At 39.9% G+C, this 22,684-nt stretch overlaps 1 protein-coding gene across 7 annotated transcripts in view; it reads right to left on the bottom strand.

Moving 5' to 3' along the window:
* Window positions 1-22,684, bottom strand: part of CCDC88C (coiled-coil domain containing 88C) — a 100,978-nt gene that overhangs the window by 34,485 nt on the left and 43,809 nt on the right. For all 7 annotated transcript variants that reach the window (XM_069783624.1, XM_069783625.1, XM_069783619.1 and 4 more), the window contains 8 exons: window positions 14,255-14,313; window positions 12,527-12,610; window positions 11,027-11,167; window positions 10,077-10,261; window positions 9,450-9,531; window positions 8,842-9,000; window positions 2,419-2,565; window positions 755-899 (listed from right to left, as the gene is read on the bottom strand). In XM_069783624.1, the coding sequence (XP_069639725.1) occupies window positions 755-899; window positions 2,419-2,565; window positions 8,842-9,000; window positions 9,450-9,531; window positions 10,077-10,261; window positions 11,027-11,167; window positions 12,527-12,610; window positions 14,255-14,313 (1,002 nt within the window). The remainder of the gene's footprint in view (window positions 1-754; window positions 900-2,418; window positions 2,566-8,841; window positions 9,001-9,449; window positions 9,532-10,076; window positions 10,262-11,026; window positions 11,168-12,526; window positions 12,611-14,254; window positions 14,314-22,684) is intronic.

Below are 22,684 nucleotides of genomic sequence, written 5' to 3'. Positions count from 1 at the left end.
TCTTAGTTTTTTCAAAATCAGGCTTCCTTCACTGTTTTTTTTTTTTTCCTACTGCATATAAAAGATTACTGATGTTCTCAGTTCCTTTTACTCTCTTTTTCTTTGGTTAATCAGAGAGGTTCTGAAGGTCTAGTGCTGAAATGCTAAGCATCAGTACAGTGAAGGAATCTCATCTTTTTTCATTTTTTTTAAACCACTGTTAGGCAAATTTTGAAAGTTATGTTTGACAGAAATGAATGTTGTGATAGTTACGGAAATCGAATCAACCATTAAAAAAAAATCAGCCAGTTATTTTAACTGTATACATTTTTCAGTATCTAGTAAAAATAAATGACTTCAGCATACACTACTTCCTGGGACTTAAAGACCAGCTAATTGTCTGTACTAATTGTACTAAAGAATACTAAAGATCACAGACTCCTCCCAGCCATTCAGTTAGAAATATGCAGTGTTCAGTGTGACATTTCTGCTGTCATTTACAAAGCTTTTTTTTTTAAATTTTTATCATTTTACTTAAAAGTCGCGCTCTCAGTGACAAACAAAACAAAAGGAAAACATTTTAATGCTTTCAAAAGAAAGAAATTAGAATGAATACATTTCAGAAGTTTTGAAAAACTAAGTTCAAAGTCAAGTGGCTGAATGAGGGAAGTTGTCCAAGCTCGGACTCAACTTCTGTTCCTGTCTCAAAACAACCAACCTGTCTACTCTGAAAGAAAACACAAACACAAGAACAGCTACCCCAGCTGGTACTCACTATCTGCAAGATCTGTGCTTTTAGACAGTTGTTCTAGTTCCCAGCCTAGATGTGCAGACTCGTTCATGCTCTGTTTCTGTGCAATCTCCAAGACCATGTTCTCCTCCAGCAGCTCTTCAATTCTCTTCTTGTCCGTGTCCCGGTCCTGCACAAGACATGCATGAATGAAAATGCATATTCAGCTTATCTGTAAGATTGTTCTGTCAGTTGAACTGCTACAAGCACAACACACGTTGAGGGTAGAAGAATGTCCTTAAAGACTGTACACTTTTATATTAAAATACATGTACAGCATTTAATGTTTGTTGTGGGCCGCAGAATATGTCCTTAAAGACTGTATACTTTTATATTAAAATACATGTACAGCATTTAATGTTTGTTGTGGGCCGCAGAATACAGTACAGGGACACCCAGTTGGCCCTGTTTAGAGTCAGCTCAGGTCCACAATACACTTGGAGGGAGGGTTACATGAGTGAGAACATACTGGGTGATGACTGGGCCAGTACGAACCAGGGCTAGTAAGGCAGGCTGGATTCAAGCTGTCTCCATACCTAAGCTCTTCAAAAACATGTAGCATCATGCACTGACACACTGGAAACTCTGCAGATATAACCTTGAATTCTGTAAAGCTTCTTCAACTCATCACATCAAATTTGGATCCAGTCATATGGATCAGCAAGTACCATCTGCCTCATAATTTGGGTTTTAAAATATCCAGAAAACAGATCTGGAGAATGAATCTACTGTTGCTTTGTGTGACTATTTTGGCCATTTGCATTTGTGGGACCTGAAGTGGTGCCTCAGAGGGTCCAAAATTTTCAGAAAGCATTACCCAAAATTTCACCAATTCACCCAGAAAAGCGTCATTCAAAATCACCAGCCACTTTGGAAAAGCTGGAGCATCACATGACATTTACAATGCCCTGAATCAGCCATTAAACATAACTCCACACAGCACCTTCAACATCTTTGTTTCCAACAGACCCTGTTGGGAACCCTATACAGTTAAATCCCTATACAGTTAAACCTACAAGAATTCAAAACACAATGGGATAAAAGGAGGACTGTTAAGTAAAATACAAGAGATGGAAGAGTATTTATTATTTCTAGTGGGATTATAAAATAAAATATAATGTTGCTTTTTGTTTGTAGACAATAATCTGCCACTTCTTACATTTCCTTGTCTATGAAGCAATAAGCCATGTCTCCGATTTACACAGAAATAAATTTTGGAATTCTGTGTCTTTTACAGCAGTAATGGATTCTTAAAGTCACTGTAATGGCTGGGGGTTTTGTTTCCAACAAGAAAGATTATTTACCACAGTAGATTTCATTTCCTGCATCTAAGAGATTTCTACTTAACTGACAGATTTTAACATCTCCATTATCAATATGTATGAAGGCAATCTGTATTTTAAAATTGTGATATACCTTCTTGCATAAAATTAAATTCATCGGTCTCAAACAAAGTATCATTGGCAACATTTACACTGTTAACATTACAATATTTCAAGAATTCATGTACACATAATTCAAACTAAGACCTCTTTAAAAGCACTGTTGATTTATTTGGCTGTCTCCACTGGTTTCAGCAACATGAATCTGTGACCTAGCATAAAACCAGAAGTTCAAAAAATTAGCATAATGAAAAAGAAAGGACAGACCAGCTCTACATCATGGAGTTTGGATTTCAACTGCAAGTTTTCCTTCTCTAATTCATGCAGTTTGTCACCACGAGCTCTTGCCATTGTTAGCTGTTCTTCTAGCATGGCCTTTGTTTCAATTAATATGATATTGTCCTCTCTTAACTCCTAGGGAGAAAAAGTAACAATATTAATATCTTCATATAAACTGACTTTTCAAAGACCACGTGACTTTCATAAACTGACATTGCAAAACACAGGAAAGAAATCTGACATGTTTCTCTGTTTCATAAAAAAGTTTTTATGTGACATTTTAATGGGAGATGATACTATGTTTAATTATTTATGTCATTAATGCAAGTAAATCTAGTATTTCTTGCTGTTTTTTCCTGAATTTTAGATGTTTAATGGAGTTCCTTTTGCTTTATATGAGGCTACATTAAGAGGTGCACCAAAGAGACTCAAGACACAGACGAACAACTGTTCAATTCCAATTCCACTGTTACAATAATTTTCCTTAGCCAACTCACTGTGGTCCCCAGTCTCCCCAGTTTCAAAACAGATTATTAACTGTCAAGGGATGTTATAGTATATTCAAAACACGTTGGGGAGCACTATCCATCAATATATACTATGTCCATATCCCTGTTTCAGTGCACTTACGTGTAAATGTCTGCTTGATGAAGTTTCATTCTTTCTCTCATGAACAGAATTTTAATTCACTTAAACAAAAGAAGTTGTTTTATACTTATCACTTAACACACACCCCACTCCATCCCCAATAAACATATGAGCATTAACTGCACAAGCCATGTTGCTTATCCATTACAGCTTTTGGATCTGTTTTTGCTGAGTAAAAGATTAACTTATTCTTCTCATGTAGCCACAGCATTAGAAACAAGTTAATTATACCACACTCTGAAAGTTCCTTGCAAAGCAACAAATGAAGCTCTGTGCATTCAAGTATCTTATTTCCAGAAACATGAAATGTCTAAAGCATAAAATCTGGCCATGTATTCTTGGTCATATTTTAAACACATCTTATTAAATTATGTCTTATTTCAAGTTATAATACCTCACTGCTAGCTTTTACTCTTGTTGATCCTCAGATAAGTCTTGAGTCAGAGACAGAATTTTCTATGAAAGGAACATATCAGCATTTAAAAGATTAAATGGACACAGGAAGGATTTTTGCCCAGAAGAGTTACAATGGGGCAAGAAGCTGATTATTTGATTCTCTAAAGAAATTTCCTTTTGTCTTTCTCTGCTTTCCTCCCTATTCTCTCCACCCCTTCCCCTGCTCTAATGAAATATGCAAAAACAGAAAATGTGCACACAGGCAGGATGAAATGCTTATGGCTTAACAAGTTTATTCCTGGACAACTGTCTTCAAAATGTGAAGTCTGCTGACATCAGTGTTCATGTCTGCTCTCTCAAACCACAAACATCCAAACCAAGTAGATTCCTGAAAGATCACCAGGCATGAGCAAATCACTTTCACTGCTTAATCAGCAACTACTTTCTCATTTTTGGGGGTAGAATCAACATTAAGAAGCCTTATGTGGCTCAGTTATTTAAAAAACAAAAAGGAAAAGAGGAAAAAAAAGAAAACAGAAAAAAACCCAGAAAAAACAGAAAACAAAAAAAAGAAAACAAACAAAAAAAGGAAAACAAAAAAAAGAAAACCAAAAAAAATAAGAAAACTGTAAAGCACAAGTTAAGAGTGTTTGATGACAGCCACTCCCCTGGCTTTTTGATACTACAGGGGGCCATGATTTAATAGCCTTAAATAGCAAGTAATCTTAGTTGTTTGCTGCATCTTGACTGTAGATGGCATAATATGGAAAGTCTACCTTATGCAGTACCATATTGCCCTTGATCTCTCGGTGAGTCAGCTACTAACTTGCAAAATATGAGAGGAAAAATTTCCCTACTACAGTAGCATTAAAAGGACAAGTATGTTAATGCTTGTGAAGTGGTTCAACTACTGCAATTAAAATGTCTGAGTATGCAAGTAACTAAAATAATAATAATACTGAAACACTAATTTTATAGAACCAGCATTTCGGGCCAAGTCTGATCTAACAGGGTCACTTCAGGGTGGGCAAACTAAAAAGGCTGGCACTAAACAGATGACAGACCAGAGGAAGTACACAACACAAAATGAGCTGGGTGTCATGTAAGCTGCCACAATACCTGTAATGAAACAGCAACATGACAAGAGTTTACTTTGCTAGATCATCACACTCAATCTGGACCACAGCCCTAAGAAGAAAGGTGGTGTCTGACCTCAAAAACATGGCCTCAGAACTATCCCCAAAACTGCCTACCAAGCAGGAACTAGTTATTTTAGTGTCTCATGAAGAGTCAAGCTACGTGCCAAGTACATACACATATCCAGGCTCTGGTACAAACCACACATCACTGGGAGCTGCAATATATGGACTGAAGCACTTCCCATCCAGCACCCAGGAGGGGCGGACATGCCAGTTCAAAGTACTTCTGATGATACCTTAAATTAATAACCTGGTGGAAATGCCTGCTATGGCGAGGTCAACATTGCTTACTGGTATACCCATGATCTGAGGTTGTCTTAATGTTGAAAAGTTCAGATAATTTAAATAATTACTCCATGGGAGCTTTGTAGAGTTGCGTCTCAAGGCCTGGAAGGTAGAACTCTCCTAACTAAAACATGTCAGCACTAACATCTCCCAGAAGTCACTGGGATAACATAGTTGACCTAAACATGCATCTGGCTACAAATTGCACTTGTTAGATAATCAACAGGTGGTGGTCATGGGACAGTGGTAATTCCACTGGAATTAAGGTTTATTTTTTCTTTAATTAACAAACCCACCATTATTTTGTAACTATGAGTTTATTTTTAAATTGACAGTAAAAATAGTTGGCTGTGGATTTTTTTTTAAATACACTGAATTTACTAGGCAAGAGATTAAAAAAACCCTTTGTTTTATATCACTTAAATTGTGATGGCTTAATATCCAACACATATAATTCTGCTTTTGTAATTTCTAAAATAAATTACATATTGTGGTTTGATCCTGTATCATTGTGCCTTGAAATAGCTTTTCAGCTATTCAACTATCTTCAGCTATAGAAGAATGTGCATTGTGTACTCATTATGGTTACAAATGGTTACAATTAACTCTCGGGGTAAGTGGTTGCACAATCAGGGTGTGTTGCTACTAGAAAACATTTTCAGAAACTAAAGTAGCAATCAGATTGTTTAAATCTGAAACTAGAGAATTTGCACATGCATCCAGACCTAGTTATTAAACAGAGTTCAAACCCCTCCCTTCTGGCAGTTCAGAAGCTGCCCCTGCTGAGCCATGACACAGTTAACATCTTGTGACAATCAAACATTGCCTTGGACAGCTATATGAAAACATACAAGAGATGCTTTTGGTTTTTTTAACATTCACAGAAATTCCTCCTGTCATCCTGCATGGAAATGTGATTGCAGTGAGAAGGAGGAAGAATGGGCAAGGCAGACCCCCTGGCTTTGGAAAATAATCTCATCTCCTCTCTCAGGGTTCAATGGAGAGGAATGCCAGAGGGAAGCTTTACATTGGAGAGAAGCACCTCCTTGGAGGAAGCCCTGCATTAAGTCTGCTCCTCCACATTCACAGTTATGACCTCGTTAAGCCACCCCAGCAGGAAGGTCTCCAGAGCGTAGTCATCTCCATGTTCCTTGAATGATGGTCAAATTAAAATGTAATTTCTGAACAACTTTGTCAAGACATACAGAGAAGGAAAACAACACACATGCCTAAATGTGTTATGTTCACATAGAGAAAGACTTGGTCCTTTTCCACTCCTTTTTGTAACATCTCCTTAAATCTCTTCCTGCCGCCACTCCTGATTTGTATTATGTGCTTTCAGAAACTACTTGTAAGCTTGTTCGCAATTCCTAAAGCTTGTCACAGTATCATACACAGAGCATATTCCATAGCTTTTTTCTCAAACTAACAAATGTGTATGTGAACTACAAGAAGGAAATGATTTTTAAGTGCTTATTTAATAGCTTTCTGCATTGATGCACAAAGATAAACCCACTTTTTCTTCTCACTTACCAATATGGCACTGCTTATTAACAGCCCTGTCAAGAACCTATGAGCCTTAAGGTATCACATTATCACAGAAAAGCAGCTTATGCTGTACTTTATGCACCTACATTTTCATTGCTGTGCCTCTGTAAGGTTTGTTCAGGTCTTAAGACTTAGAGCTTAAGAAGCCAGCCGCAACCAGTAAATGCCATGAGATGAATCAGCACTGTACTCTCTAGTGGCAAAAATCTCTACCATGTTACAGGCCTGCACAAATCTTACAACTTGGAATTGTAAGCCAAACAGTTTTTGAGGGAGTGGGAGCAATCTGAGCAGACATTGAACTGACTGCAGCCATTAACCCTTCTTTTGGAGGGGTGGAGGACTTGAGACAGATAAGACAGAAAACTGAGGGACCACGGAAAGTTGGATACTGGTTACTATGCACAGCCCTTGTGCTACTCCATGACCATAAAAAAGACAGGATAAGTGCCCTGTGGAATCCTCTGAATGTATCAGCACGAAACAAGTGGAGTTTGCCTGACGCTGCCACTGCTCAACACTGGCGATCCATGGCTGTGCCAAGACTTGTTCAGTGATGGTAGAGGGAGTGGTGAGAATGTGAAACACTCTGGCTATTCTAGACCACAGAGCAGCCTCCAGACAGCTGTGCAATCCTGCTGCATATTAGAAGAGCTCAGCCCCTACAGCAGTGACCACTTTTGCTAAAGGGCACACTGTGGCCCAGAATTAGAAAAGTGCCATATCGATGGGAAATATTCTTTGTCTCACTACTGTATTTCAGGGAGGTATCCTTGGAGAACCTGCACTCATCTCTGACATTCAATACTTTCACCAAAAACTGACAGGGTGGAAGAGGGAGCCAGGAAAATTGGAACAAATCTGAAACTGAAGTGGATGTCTCTCTACTGAATGATAAGTTAAGCAAGATGAGCATGCAGACAGAGCAGGAAACTGCTGGCTCTAGGACAAGCAAGGAGGCTGAGAACTCAAGAACAGAAATAGCTACTCCCTTGATCTCAGATGAAGACAAGACTAAAAAACTCCTCTCCTAGTTCCAGCTAATTTATTTGAGCAGCAGGTAGAAGCTAAGTGACTCCAGTGCACAGCCACAAGGGAAATGCCAGGATGCCACGCTGATAGCTGGTGTGCCAGCTTAATGCATGACTGATTTGCCAGCTTGAGGGAGGAAAACAGAGAAAGCCAGAGCTTCATGCTTCCTCATGTAAACTGGGAATTACCGAGAGGGAAGACAGGCTTTTGTAGTCTATTACTACATTTAATAACCATCCATTTTAGTGAACCTATTCATAAGAAGCAGCAGCTAGCTGGCCCCTCAGGTTAGCGAGGGAAAGAGTCACCTACAAAGTAGAGTTTATGGAGCAGAAATAAGATCTGTGTTCTCAGCCAGAGGCCTGGCAAATGTGATTTTCAACATCACTCTTCTACCTCAGACCTGGGATTTTATCTGATTATAGTGAGGTTGTCAATTACTGAACCTCCATATGCTCAGGAAGTCTGGATATTTATTTGACTTCAGCTGAAGTGTTACGTATGTGGATTATTGAAAGTTTAGGTGAGAATCACGCAAAGAACTGAAACAACACAAAATAAGAGCAGTCTAAATTTAAAGTCAGCCCTGATATGAGCAATGAGTTTGTCTAGATGGTCTCCAAGGTCCTTTCCAACCTATGTTAATTAATGATTCCAGGATGGGCATAGCTGCAGGGGACTAAGCTGAGTAACTGGCATTACTACTGGAACAAAGCTATATATTTCTCATTGACATACACTACTCAGGGCACTAAGTAAGGTCCAAATTTTCTCTCTTTTCTACTACAAGCAACAGTTGCAAAAAGGGGTGGCTAGAATTTGTCATCTGAGGTCATGCTTAAAAATGCCCAGCCATTTTAACAACAGTTGCGTCTGCTACAAACCCCTGAGGAAAAACACCCAGACATTCATTTAGCTAATTTATACATGACATTTAAAAGGTTGGTCAAAGGAACAACTCTGGAACAGAGACATTTTACCTAAGAGTAAATTTTCAAGGCCTGGATTCTCTAGAAGAAGCATCCAGAGAAGGTCTGTCCTGTTCAGCCACATAATACTGAACTAAGCAGAGTTTATTAAAAACTAATGGGCATTTATTTTTTGTGTACACCAAGTCCTTCTTGCCACTGAAAGAAGTTTTAACCTTGCTAAGTCAATAATTATGAAGCATATTACGAAATTTCCACTTGCTCTGATGTTTTGCTATAGTCCGATCAATGACAAATGACACATGAACTGGTAACACAACAAAAGCCAAACATTAAGGATTACTCAGCAAATCTTTCTCCCAATTTTCACTTGCCTCCATGCGAGCTTTGTAAAAATCCACATCATGAAGTTTCTCTTTGCACCGAACAAGTTCCATCTCAAGTCTCTCCACACGGTTTGCCCTCTCTCTCAGAGAGTCGAGCTCATCTCTGTACGCTCGAGCAGAGCGAGCATCTGAGGCCAGGTGGATATTCTGTGAGAAGTGAGGAATAAGCAGGGAGAAAAATCTTAGTTAATACTTTAAAGCGTGTTCTTTAAACTTTATTTTTACTTATTTACTTACTTATTTTAAGTGTAGGCAAATAGCATTCCCCTGGTTCAGGAGTAAGAGAATTCTACTAGCCAGTAAATTCTCTACTAGACAGAGGTTCTTCAGCCTGTTGGGACTCTGACATTTCTAATGCCTGATGCTGCATAAGCATCAGGCATTACTAGGCTATTTGCAAGCTGAACAGATGAGACTGCTCTCACCAGTTAAGTGGAAAGCGTAGCTTTGCTATGCCATAGCCATAATCATCAAACAGCTTGCTGGAGTAACTTGATTTCTTCATTAAAAAATAGGCAATAGTAGTATTTTTAGCCTCACACTGAAAGGCTTTTTAAAATAGGTAACACTGTCACAGTAAAACAAGCCCCTCTTACCTCTTGTTTTATTTTTTGCAGCTCTAGGGTGAGCTGCTCAACTTCATGTTTAGAATCTACAAGCTGCTCAGACTTCTCTTCCCTGAAAAGGATTAGAAAATTCTTAGTAAGAATTTATTTTTTTTTCCTGAAACAATATTGATTATATGGACACTGCTGGGAATCTGAAAAGGAAGATAGAAATCTCCCAGCATATTCCAAACATAAAGCCTCTTTGTCATGACAGCTTCATACAAGTAAGAGTTTTTTTCTCATGATACTATACACATATCATGGGTCTTAGTTTGCAGCTATTTTTATATGAAGTACATCTGTTTAAATCTAGCTTCGCTGGCCTCTGGACTTCCCACTAATAATTAGAAGTGCAGGTAGCAGCTAGCATTTTGAATAGGGGAAGACAGAGATGAGACACAAAAAGATAAATGGAAGTAGCCATCGCTCTATGTTTAGAGAGCAGTTAAGAAAGAAGAACGATGGAACACCCATGGTAGCTTCCGACTGCTATGAATAAAAGATTTCAAAGATGTGATTCTGAGAGGTCACATGGAGGCCAGTGTACTGAAGCTGACAGGCACCTGCATTTTAACACACAAGTGTCTCTAGAAGCACAAATCACTGGTGACTCACAGCTCCTGCCGGATTCTTCTCAATTTAGCCTTCGTGTCGGCCAGCTCAACTGCAAGGTGCTGCTTGTCTTCATTAGAAAGAGGGTTGGCTGGGTTTGGTGAAGAATCTGGACTTGGTGCTTTCAGAGGACTTGGTGGTTGCTGAGACTGCAGATAATCTCTCTCCTGAGTGAGATCTACAATGACCTAGAAATACAAAGAAGTATGTAGTGTCAAGAAATAAATGGTATAATTATACATTGTTTTTCAAGTATCTAAAAAATTATGTATAAATGCAGAAAATTATTAGCCTGGCATTATACAGAATTCAAGTGATAGCCAGGAGGGAACATTACACAGAGGAGGAAAGGAACCTCCACTATGCTCAGACCACTAAAACATTCCCCTTCCAATGCTCAAAATAAGCAGTCTGTTTTGCTTGAACAATTAATGAAAACCTATAACAATTAACAGTTTTAACTAACACAATCACAGTCAAAAGCATGACAGAAAATAACCAGGTTAAATAAAGAAGGGGAGAAGCCTCCTCCAGAGATCTGAAGGGAAAGGAACTGATGAGTCACAACAGACAGGGCCATCTTCACACTGCAAAAAACTAGAGAAGACACAGGAACTCATGACGGTAGATACCACCGGAGAGACAGGTAGGCAAAGACAAATACTGAGCAGAAACGCAGAGACAAAAATCTCAGGACAAAGTCATGATTTCAAATATTTTGGTGTCTCCAGTTCATGGATAGAGCACTCCTCTTTACCAATCATTTCACCACACCCTGGTGTTTACATGAGAATCAATGGAAAAGTCAAAATCTTTCTACAGATTTTCAGAGGTGTAGTAGAAAGGTGTAGAAGAAATAGAAACCCAGTGCACAAACAAGACACAAAAGAAGGAATGGAGCCTGCATCTGCTGCTTCACGTGAGCTCTACATGGGAGAAGTAAGTCATCATACTTCTGTGCATTCGTCTCTCTCATCAATGAGCCTCTTGAGGTGGAAAACCATATTCCTGGAGAGGGACTCTAGTTCTTCTGGGGCCATATCTGGGAGCTCCAGCCACTGCAAGTCAAAGACATTCTCCTGGTTGTGAGTAACCTAGGAACAGGAACAAAAAAAAAAGTCTTTCCACTGGTTGATTTGTAGGTTTTTTTGCTGTATATGCTGCATCCCCCAGGTTCTTCTACTGATCCATTAAAAAACACATCACATTTCACCAAAACAAGGTTGTAAATAACAAACACAACTACCTCAACTGTAATACTACCCAGCAATTTCTGGTATTTATATTTTTTTATAATTATTAAGGCTGATTTTTAAAAGTGATCAGATACATATTATGATCAATAGCACATGTGCTTGCATATTAGAAGTATGCAACTGTCTTACTGCAAGCACTGAGGTGGTCACCACAGGGATCTGAAGGGACTGATCCCGCACTGAACAGGTAGGCTGGTGCCTCACTGAGAAGAAGCCTTGCTTTCAATGAATTTTCAAGTTGCAGCTGATAGAGCTGGGAGGAGCTGCTTTAGCAGAAATGCCTCTGGTTGCTGCTTGCAGTGTACCTTTCAGTGCTATCTTACCCAAACTGATTTCCTCTGAGTCATTTAGCAGAAACGTCAGGCAAGTCTCCCATCTCAGTTAAAGACTGTTTCTGCTTTTGTCATAACCATGTGCTTAGTTCATCACAATTTTTTTTTTTTTTTTAAAGCAGAACTATTTTTTTAAGTGTTAAGAAAAAAGTTCCCGTCTTAGACTTTCACCATTTGTTCCTCAAATCTGAGCATATCGGGCTTTCTACACCTGCATGCACTGACAGCCGGCCGCAGCCAGCGCCCACTCTGGGCAAGGCACACCCAGCTGGGGCTGCTTCCACATGGCTCTCCTTTGGGTCTCCAAAGCAAGCTGGTTCCTAACACCCACCTGTATTCATTGCTTCTACAGAAGCTTTAGAAGTCCAAAAATACTCATCATTGGATCAAACTTCACTTTAAAAACAATTTCAACTGCAGAGTGCACTTTTCAAGACCATCTGAGCCTGGAGGCCACTGTCCAAAGCAAGCCACTGGGGAGCCTGTGTCTTGCCTACCACAGGACTTGGGGACTAAGTGCCTACACCATTGCTGCAAGGGGCACTGCAGCTCCTAAGCCATACATGCTTTTCGGAAATATTACACATGTATCCTTACAACAATTACTTCTACACAGCCTATAACTGACAAGCAAGGCATTTACCACTGCATCTCTTTAAAAGACCACTGAGCCAAGTAATGTTCCCAGAGCCTATCATTTTCATCTTATAATTTAATTGCAGTAACGTATTCAATCTTTTTTTTGGTGAAGTTCCTGAATCCATTATGAAATTCCAAGCATTAACGTTTCATGGCAAAAAAAACCCCCTGTTAAGTCAAGGAAGGGAGAGATAAAAAGTCAAATAGACAATACTGTGAGTCCCACCTCCTGAATGTGTGACACAATGGCAGCTTGGGTTTCAATATCCAGTTGTTTTATTCTTTCAATAAACTCTTCTTTTCTTTCACACTGTTAAAAGAAAACACACCCTGAAACAGTGCTACATATCCTAAAACTTATTGCACCATTTTTCATTTAAATGGGGGAAAAAAAAAAATCCCCACATTGCTAACAACAAAATGTTCAACATCTACACTTTGTCACACTAGAAGGTATAACACTTCATTGCTTCATACAGAGCATGAACTGAATTACGCATTAAATTATTTAAACTTTTTACAGCCAGTACAATTAAGGCTAAGTTAAATGGCTGGGTTTGCTCTTTAAAAACAAGTTCAATATGCAATGAGATCAAGAGGCAAGGCAACAGCCAGAGGAAATCATCACAGCTTCATTAATGGAGCTGCACAAATGTAAACCTACATTTACATTACATCATTTAACCTGTCTACTTTGCTGTTTGCATTTTGCTTGGTTTTGGCAATGAAAAGAGATGCATCACTTCAGATACTATTCACATCAATGCATAATATTGCTTGTTGGACTAAATCAACATGTGCTTTAGACAAAAAATGGCGTTACGAAACATGCTGGATAAAAATGAGTGACAATTCAGACAAAACAGATTTTAGTAAATCTTTTACTTAAGGCTTTAAAAGAGACAGACATCTGCTATCTGTATATCTGTGATTGTATGCTAACAACATTATTGCCTTCTTGTAACAACTCTGCATTACGGAGAAGTTAAGCATTACGTAAAGTTTTTTTAAACTCATTTACAGTGTCCTTCTGGGGCCTGATTCCTAGTCTCAACCTTTCCTTGCACTGTGAAGAACCTCAGACCCATAAATGGGGACTAAGGATGCACAGCAGCTTGCCAAATAAGACCTTTATTCTTTGTGCTGCAATGCAACACTGAGATAGTTCAGAGCAGCCATACGCAGACAGCTTTGCCCTGACATAATTGACTTGACATAGTTGAGCAGGGTAAGTGTCCTAAGGCATGACAGACACATTAGACAGACCTACAAACAAGGTCAATTATAAGCAAAGGCTAGCCCGAAACGCATCTATTGTTTACCACCACAGAGGTTTGATGGGCAGAACACTGATTTCTTTATCTGGTAACTGTCGTGCATTTCTGGGGAGTTTCCCATATATATTTGCCTGTCTATTTATTTTAACAAATGCCACATAAAAATCCCCACATGAATATACAAAATATCTATTCATTTCATATTTTCTACACGTAATATTCAATCAAAAGATAATGCAAATAAAATGAGGATTCATTAAGCTAATGTTTAAACTTCTAGCTTATCTATTTGTTTGACATTAATATGTACTGTTCCACTCTATATTTTAAAACGGTAAGAAAATAAACCAACAACCATTTTGATATCAAGAACACTGTTCAAAGTTTATCTCTTCCCACTTTGTTATCAAAGTGGACTACTTAGTTGCAAGAGTACACATCCTGTGGCTGATTAAGCTTTGGCAACAAATTGAGATAACTGCTATCACAAAGCGTGCTTCCTTTCCCCTGCATTTCTTTCATTCACTTATAGTGTCTTCTCACAATTTCAGCTCACATGCTGCCTCAAGCTGGAGATTCATTCATACAGCACTAATCTTTGGATGGATTTTCTCAGTCCAGAAAAAAATAACAGATTCAAAAAAATATTATTTTTCAAGTCTTTAATGAATATTCACCTGCACAGCACATCCCAGAATCAACAACAGCAGCTTCTTAATTTCATCCATACTTTTACCTAGAGAGGAAAAAAGGGAATCAGTACATACATACAACAAATTAAGTACCTGCAAGTGATTGATTCTCTCCAAAATACCCACCTGAAAAGAGAAATAAGACCTTTGAAATAAGACTTTGAATAAGTGCCTAAACAGTATGTATGTGCCCGTTATAATGTTGCCATACTTTCCATGTAACAACACAGTTCTTATGGATTAGTTTAAAATACCAAATCCAGCAAGTCTTTTTTTTCCTCGATATACTATCCTCACCTACATTTTCTGAGCCTTTTCTATCAATGCGGGGGGGGGGGGGGGGCGGGCAGGGGAATCCTTTAAATAGTTCAACGCATATGCCCAATGCTTGTCCCTTGTTTTGTGATTAAGAAGGGTGCAAAAAAGCCCACCAAACCACCACCACCTCTTCCCCCCCCTCCAAAAAAACACCAAAACAGAACAAAACACCCTGGGCAGAAGCGAAGGAGGGTTACTGTCAAAGAAAGAACTTGTCCTAAATTTTCTGTCTCTAAAATAGTTGCCACTCAGACTTTCCAAGGCTGAATGCCATCCTGTGCACATAAATTTTTTCCAAGAGATGTTTTAGCAAATAAATTCTGCCTCTGCTCTGCATCAAAGCCTGTTCACACTTTGAAGCGTAAACCCCAGGTGCCAAAAGGGATAAAAAAAAATGAATGATGTAGAAGGGAGAATATGCAGCTAACCATATGCTCAGGGAGCCATGGGGGGGAGGAGATATATGCAGGTTGGTACTGCAGGGAATCCTGCTGCGACCAACAGCCCTGCTGGCCACCTCCTAAGGTTAGGAGAGAGAAAGCCTTGAGCCAAGTCCAGATCTTGTTTCAACCAAATTAATGCGGGGATTGTTGGGTGGTAAAGAAAATTATGTATATCAAAGTTAGACAAAGGGAGATAGAAGGCAAGGAGCTTCAATGAAGAGATAAAAAATCATTATGGAGTTAGGTTCAGGAAAAGCCTGTCCCCATTCTACACTGGGGGAAGAGAAGGAGAGAGAAACAGGCCACATACAGTTTTCTCTCATCCCTATATATCTGCATACTTCCTGACACACAGTGTATAACTGTGGGATAAACACTTTCATTTTATACCCTGCTTTACTTGGGTGTTCAATTGCTTCTATCGCTAAATAGACAGGTAATAATTTCTGAGTGCAACTTGTGGTCCTCCACCAACACCATGCCCTTGTAAGGCTGCACTGGCAGAAAGTTAGAGGCATGTGCAGGACCCAAGGCCAGGGAACTGGAGTCAAACTGACTCGTCAATTAAGCTGCCGCAGCCCCCCAGATGCACAAAGGCACACTGACCTAAATTACCACAAGGCTTACTTCCATTCTCAGAACCTTGCAAGCCAGCACGGCCACATGCAGGCAGCTTAGGATATAACTCGTTTTCTGTTTTCCTGATATTAGGGCACACAAATGCCCTAAACCAGTCTTTAAATGTACCTTACTTGTTAAACAATTTTTCAACAACTTTTAAGAATATTGATCTTTAAAATGTTTCAAGAATGCCCTACAGAAATTATCAGTATACTGTACAAATCAACACTAGAATTCTCAATATCCAAGTCCCACATTATTAAGATTTTGCAAGCAGGAATTCTTCTCTTCTGCAGAGACAGACATATTTAAAATGTGTTAATTTACACTTCACCCTGTAAATACAATATTGTTTGTTTCCCTGCAGAATATTTAAAAACTGTTTTTGAAAGATGGACGGACAATCATCCTTACTCTTCTCCCTGTATCTAGCAGCATACATGGCTTGCTCTTTTCTGAAAAATGACAATTTAATACACAAATAACATCTCAGTATGTGAAAGTCTGGTTGTTCTGTATGATTCTGAATAACACAACCTTAAAGGCAGACAGTGTCACAAAGAAAAAACACTCAGCAAGGACAACAAAAAGATCTGTTACTTAGTTAACAGTTCCTTTGAGGGCACTACTAGCCCAAGGAGATAACTTGGTTTGGTCAGAAGACATTTTTTCACAAAACTGAGTTCTCATTAGCATTTCAGCATTGGGTTTCATTCTGCATCAGCTTCAGGAATTAAATGGAGAGCATGCGTGTGGGACACAAGAGCAAGTTACTAAGTTACAGAGAGCAAGTGACTCAAGTGTGTGTCTCATTCTCCCAAGCTTACTCGGGGCAGAACATCTTCTCCGTGAGACACTGCAGTAGCCACCAGGCTGCTTGCTTTTGATCACACCAGACAAGTGCTCTAACACTTGCGTGCTCTCGGCACTTCCATCTGTTGACCATAAACTCCAATCCTTGCACCATGGCATCACAGCTCTCCTCAGGGTGAGCCTAGTGGCTTGAAATCACTCGCTTTAGAAAACGTCAGGTTACTTTCCAATGGTGAGAGCATCTATAACATCATAAAGACATGCAAGCTACTTAAGCCATTGAAAGCACACTCCACCTCTCTGCACTAAATGTAGCAGGCTTTGCTGTTCTCTCCATGAGCTAACAAATGGGCATCAGTGATGCTGCATGACCCTGTGAGGTGAAACACCGTCAGCTATTACTACAGAATAACTTAGCAAGGTCAACCCTGTCCTCCCACCAAGGACTGACCTTGCCTGGAAATACCACTCCGAGACCTTGTCCACACTTAGGCCCTCTTATCAGGAAGAGAAGCTGAGGCACACATGGCAAGCCCCGCTGGCGGCTTTCACAGAAAACTTAGCTGTCAGGATTATTCCACAATTTCTTTTTTAATAAATTATTTTACACTTGCAGACATGTTAAGCACATGTAATGCAAATGAGATTGCACTACCCACTAGAAACACTCTTAAGGTTGAAAGGTCTACTTAGAAGCTCTACTCTGCCAGCCACACAAGTGTTTCAGAAGATCATATGTGACTGTTTTAAACAATTCAATTCCTTGGGCTTTCATTCAGAAGCTGTTTCCCATGGGGTGGAGACAGTTTGTTGGCATTAAGGCACTCCAAGATCACTCATACTCAAGCTAAGTTTGAGTAACATTTTAAAGCCTCGTAGAATAACATTATTTACAGGAGATATTTAGAAGAAATAGGGTGTGAGTATGAAAAAACCTCTCTACCAATCTAAAGTGCTTTGGAGAGAGTTTTCAATTAAACCTCAGAATGAGCCAGGAAGGGATTAATCACCCCTCTCAACTCACCCACACGAGAGCTGAGATACCACACACTTAAGTGGAGTGTCCAAGGTTACTAAGTGAATCAGAAGCACATCTAAGATTATTACACAGGACAGCAGCTAAGTTCTACACTCAGGACACTGCATTTATCCTGTAATGCATGTTGAACGAAAGTAAGGTATCTTTATCCCCAATTCAGTCATGCCTCCTGAACCATGAATGATTCTGTGGTGTTTTTCAAAAGGCTTGATTTGTGCTAATTTAATAAGGTGGTAAAATTCCTTGTCCAACTGCATAAGCAGGAACGTGCGGGCTTCCCTATGCTGGCTCATTGGGATGACACAAGTCCTTTCTAGATGGCTGGGAAGAAAGTTTGCTGGGTCTACCTAGGCTTATTAGCTGACCTTACTAAGACACTGTCCTCCTACGATGTAGGATGCAAACACTTAGGTCTGGGACAGCTCCTGGCAGACAGGTACCCACAAGCTGAAATGAATGGACAGGACTCAAACTAGCACTTAAACAGAAAGGTGCTAATTCAAAAAAAAAACCTCTTTTCTTTTACACCCTTTTGAAAATTCCAGGGCAGCTGCTCTCAGGCCATGTGGTTGTGCCTGCAAGGGAGCCAGCCACGGGGGGGATTTGCAGAAAGACCATCTGCTCCCAACTGTGAGAGAGGGCCAGCGGGTTTTCTGGAAAATAAAGGGAGGGAAAGCCCGAGCACCACCTGTGCATCCTGGGAGCCTCCCTGTGCCAGAGCCAGGAGACCCCTCTGCTCTCACAGGGGACAGAGGGTGGGAAACAGATGGTAGGACTCAGGGAGAAGGCTGGCAGAGGGATTAGGAGACACAACAACAAAAAAAAGGAGGATCAAGGTACAGAGAGGATACAGACAATGAAAAAAATGAGAGGTGGGTAGGAAAGATTGCAGAGAAAACAGGAACGAGAGAGCCCAAGCATGTGAAATCTTGAGCTTGTGCCGCTTCTTTCTGCACATTTCTACTTTGACATTCCTTCAGTGGAGGAGAGGAAGTGCCAGGGCACGTAGTACTACATGTGGTGGCCAGTGGATGTGTGGAGAAGGTGGGAAGGGGTGAAACATGCATGTGCCATTTTTCCCAACAGTAGCAACATCCTGAGTGGGAAAAACTTGAATGCTAAATTTACACTATTGAGGCAGTGTTTTGTTATTAACTTTATATTTTATGAACCTTTGTGCCTCTGGAGGACTGTGAAACGAAATGAGGAAGGAAGCCAGACATGAAAAAATACCCCAGTGAGAATAGACTTCTTTTATGATTTTAATGAAAAACAGTTTCTATAGACACTTGTTAGCAGGGACTTCAGGCTCTCTCATTCACAAACTTAACATGGAATTTGAAAATGGAATTTAAATAGCAAAGTTTTTTGAAGAGACAGAAATGACCCTACTTCAGGCAAATAAAACCTCACTTCCATTCTTGGTCTGAAAAAAAGTTAAAATCCCCCCCCCAATTAACTATGACTGTTTCAAAAGATTAATTGCCATCAGTTTCCAAGTATACTCACTAGCTGTGTTAAACTAAGCATGTCTAGAAACTAAGAAATTAATGCACCTCTAAATAGAGGTTCAGGACCAGTACTGTATACTGATATTCCTTGTGTGGGCCATTTGAGTGGCCATTTATAAGACATGCTAAAACCAGAGGTAATTATGAAAGGTGATTACAATGATGTGTATAGATGATAAATATGCTGATGATTCTCATATTGAGCACAGGGGGATTTGTGGTGCAGCAATGAATTGAAAAAGCTGTTCAGCAAGAGAAAACATGGAGGAAGACAAAAACAGAGAGGAAATTTAATGGTAGTAGCTGTCTACTGTACAGTGCAGATAAGAGAATCAATCCTGTAGCATCAGCTGCATCGTTCTGCAAGTCAGATTCCTGGGAAAATTTTCTAAATCCTTTAATTAAACTTTCAAGTTTCTTTTCAGCTCCTATAATCTAGAAAACAGTCAAAGCCTTTACCTTCTTACAAATATTTTTGCAGCTTTTATACCCATGGCCAAATGAACTGAAGTAGTCAAAATTGCCATGGCCTGGAACAAAAACAACTTAAAGAACACGAAAGCAAGTGAAGTTCCTAAACCCAGCAGACATGTGCCTTCTCCTGTGTAAAAGCCCAACTGCTACTGCATTTTTAGTGGTGGCAGCTCTGTTTTTCCAATAGCATCATGTTCAAAGCAGAGCTGCAGAATCCCCCAACAGTCCCAACCGCTGAGTGCCAAATGGGAGCTAAACTGCAAGAACAGCATTCTCAGATTTAGAGCTGCTCAGTTCATAATTTAATACATGTAACACCACTTTTGGCTGTGTTTTAGAAGGAAAGAGTAAAATTTACAGATAGCACTGGTGAACAGACAGCTCTGAAAAACATGCGTAGCAACACATCACCTGGGCTTGTTACAAGGAATGTCACTGAAATTGTTACACAGCGAATCATATTGAATGATCTAACAGCTCTCTGGTCTTGGACCTGTGGAGTCAATAGTCATTAGGAGCCTTCCCAACTCAAATAGTAAAAAGCAACACTGTATTTGTTGCAGGAATGTGATCATTGGATCAATTTTTCTTCCTCTGGTCAAGAGGGACCTTTCATTCAGATAACTTACATACAGGACAAGGAAGGCAAAACTGGGATTTCATCACTGCCTCTCAGATCCACCCCAGCCCTGCAGACCACCTGCACCGCAGTCTCCTGCTCCTAGTGCTCTCCACGTTGTCCAGCACTGTCTCTGCAGATGCCCCCTCCAGGACTCTCCTTCCCTCTCAGCCTCTGTCCTGGACTGGATCACTGACACAAAGAGGTTTCTCCTCTACCATTCTTGCCACTTTTAAACACTTCCCTCAAATAACCACATCCATCATCTCTTTGTCCTCACATCTCTATCCAATCTATAGTCCTCCTTTAGCTCTTTCACTCACAGAATCTCTCATTTCACTTGTTTTTCCCCTCCCAAGTGCCCCTGCCTTCCTCTCACTCCTCTCTGCAAGACACTCAATAACAAGAGACATCAACCTGACAGTCACCTGGTCATCGCTTACCACAGCCTATTCCTTCATTCAGCTTTTTGTATCGGTTTTACTAACTTCTCCTCAGCCTTCTCCTCCCTGTTCCCTCTTTCTGAGCTTCCCATCAGCCCTCAGCCAGGTTCCTCTTCCTGAAGGAAGTTCTAGTTCTCCACTTCTCTAACCATTTCTTCAGCACATCTTACCAGTGATCATCTACCTAAGGGTAAGATCCAGATCAGCTTCTCTTGAAATCCTATACCTCAGACACTGTCCTCCTTGAATACATTCTTTGAAGCAAGTACATCTCAAGTCTTTCTTTATTCACCACCTTCCACTGTAGTGTCTAAGCTGGGACTGGTTCTCAAAACCATTATATAATATGGCTAAAGAAGAACTTTATATATTTATACACACATACCCCATCAATTTTAGACATCCAGAAGTTAAATTTTTGCATTCTTTATCCTCTCTTCCTGTGTTCTGAATAATGCCAATAGTAAGTCAGCAATGGATAAAATAAATTTAAAGAGACCACATTAAAAAAAACCAACCAAACAAACCACAAAAAAACAAACCAACCACCACATTTTAAAAGATGTCAGAAAGTGAGGCAAAATTTCTTGTTGTAATTCAAAGAGCTGGAAGACAGGAACACATAGATGACCAGTATTTTTCCTACAAGAGACACATCAGGTACTTTCTTCAAAGAAAGAAACATCTAAAGTGCTGACAAAAACCAGCAGGTCAATGACGGGAAATTATAGCTTAATACAGGACAGCTTTCAAGCGTGCAGCTTCCCCAGGAACCAACACTGTGGTTACTGCATTATGAGTCTCCTGCCAGCTGTCGCTCAGGAATGACCATGACAAGAAACCCGCCAGCCCTTCCCATTGACACTTAGCCAGCAGAGATACTGCCTTGTTGGCCCAGACATCTCTATTCACTAGCATTCTTGAAGCTATCAGCCCATTGCCCATATGACTGAGAAAAGCAGCAGCTTTTGTATTTCTATTTTCTTCTTTACCCATAACAATAGCCTGTACAGAATTAAGACTGGCATTGCAGACTTTAATCTGCTTGCTGAAGAAGTGGATGCCTTACTCTCACCTTGATTTTACTGCAGGAGTGCCAAGACTATGAGTTTCAGTGACCCAACATCTCTAAGTTAATATTCTTTTCTGATATAAACCCTTTTTTGTACATACACTACTGCTGCTAAGAGCAGCAAAATAAAACCTTCTGCCAAGGTTTCTGCCATTTGTTTGTTCTGGAGATGCTGATTACCATGTCATTCCCCATCACTGCTGACAGTGTTCATCCAGTTTTCCTTCTTTGGTAAAAACAAATACATTGTCCTTGGCACCAGCACAGGGCTAAGGCAGAGACAGAATGGGCATGGAAAAGAAAAGTAAAAGCCACAGCAACAAAACCTTTCATTTCAGAAATGTGGTTCTAAGGAGAAATCAACTTCGTTTTCAGGCTAAACAGCTTTCATTTTGTCTCACCAAAGACACTGGACTCTGGACATGAGCTCATTGGCTTCCAGGTCACTTTTGATGTGATACCTCATGTGACAGATGTCCTCGCCTAGACAACATGGCCAGACAGATGTTTTTCTCCTTGTCCATTCTCCTCCTCACATTTTCCAATTTGTCATATATGTATTTTTCTCTCCACCCTCACGTATTTTAATTCCCCTACTTCATTTGCAACAGTTCCTTCACACTTTATGGCAATTCTGCAAGACTCTTCTGGTGCGTACATATTGCCACAACTGAACTGATTATACAGGCACACAGGACAGAAAACCTGGAGGACAAATGATTCTCCTATGGCAGACTGTATCTTGGGTCACCTGCAGCAAGGAGTGAAGAGACTTGACTTTCAAGCAAACAGTTGCTGTTCTGGCTTTGGCAAGAACTAACTCACTATCACATGTATGTGTATGACATGCAAACACATGCATCGGATATTGTATTTGTATGTACAAGTATGTAAATAAGTGTTACATACTAGACACATTAAAATGTGAGACTCAGTGGTATTCAAATATTTGTAGTTTGCTACAAATATGTATAGATTGTTTTGTTTAAAAGCATGTTTGTAATTTGGCCTGTTTAGGGGCCTCATTGACAGAATCCCTTGGGAGGCAAGTCCTGAAGGGCA

The sequence above is a fragment of the Haliaeetus albicilla genome, chromosome 5 (genome assembly GCF_947461875.1).
Source record: "Haliaeetus albicilla chromosome 5, bHalAlb1.1, whole genome shotgun sequence".
In the NCBI taxonomy this organism is placed as follows: Eukaryota; Metazoa; Chordata; class Aves; order Accipitriformes; family Accipitridae; genus Haliaeetus; species Haliaeetus albicilla.
This window is presented reverse-complemented; position numbering and strand designations above follow the sequence as displayed.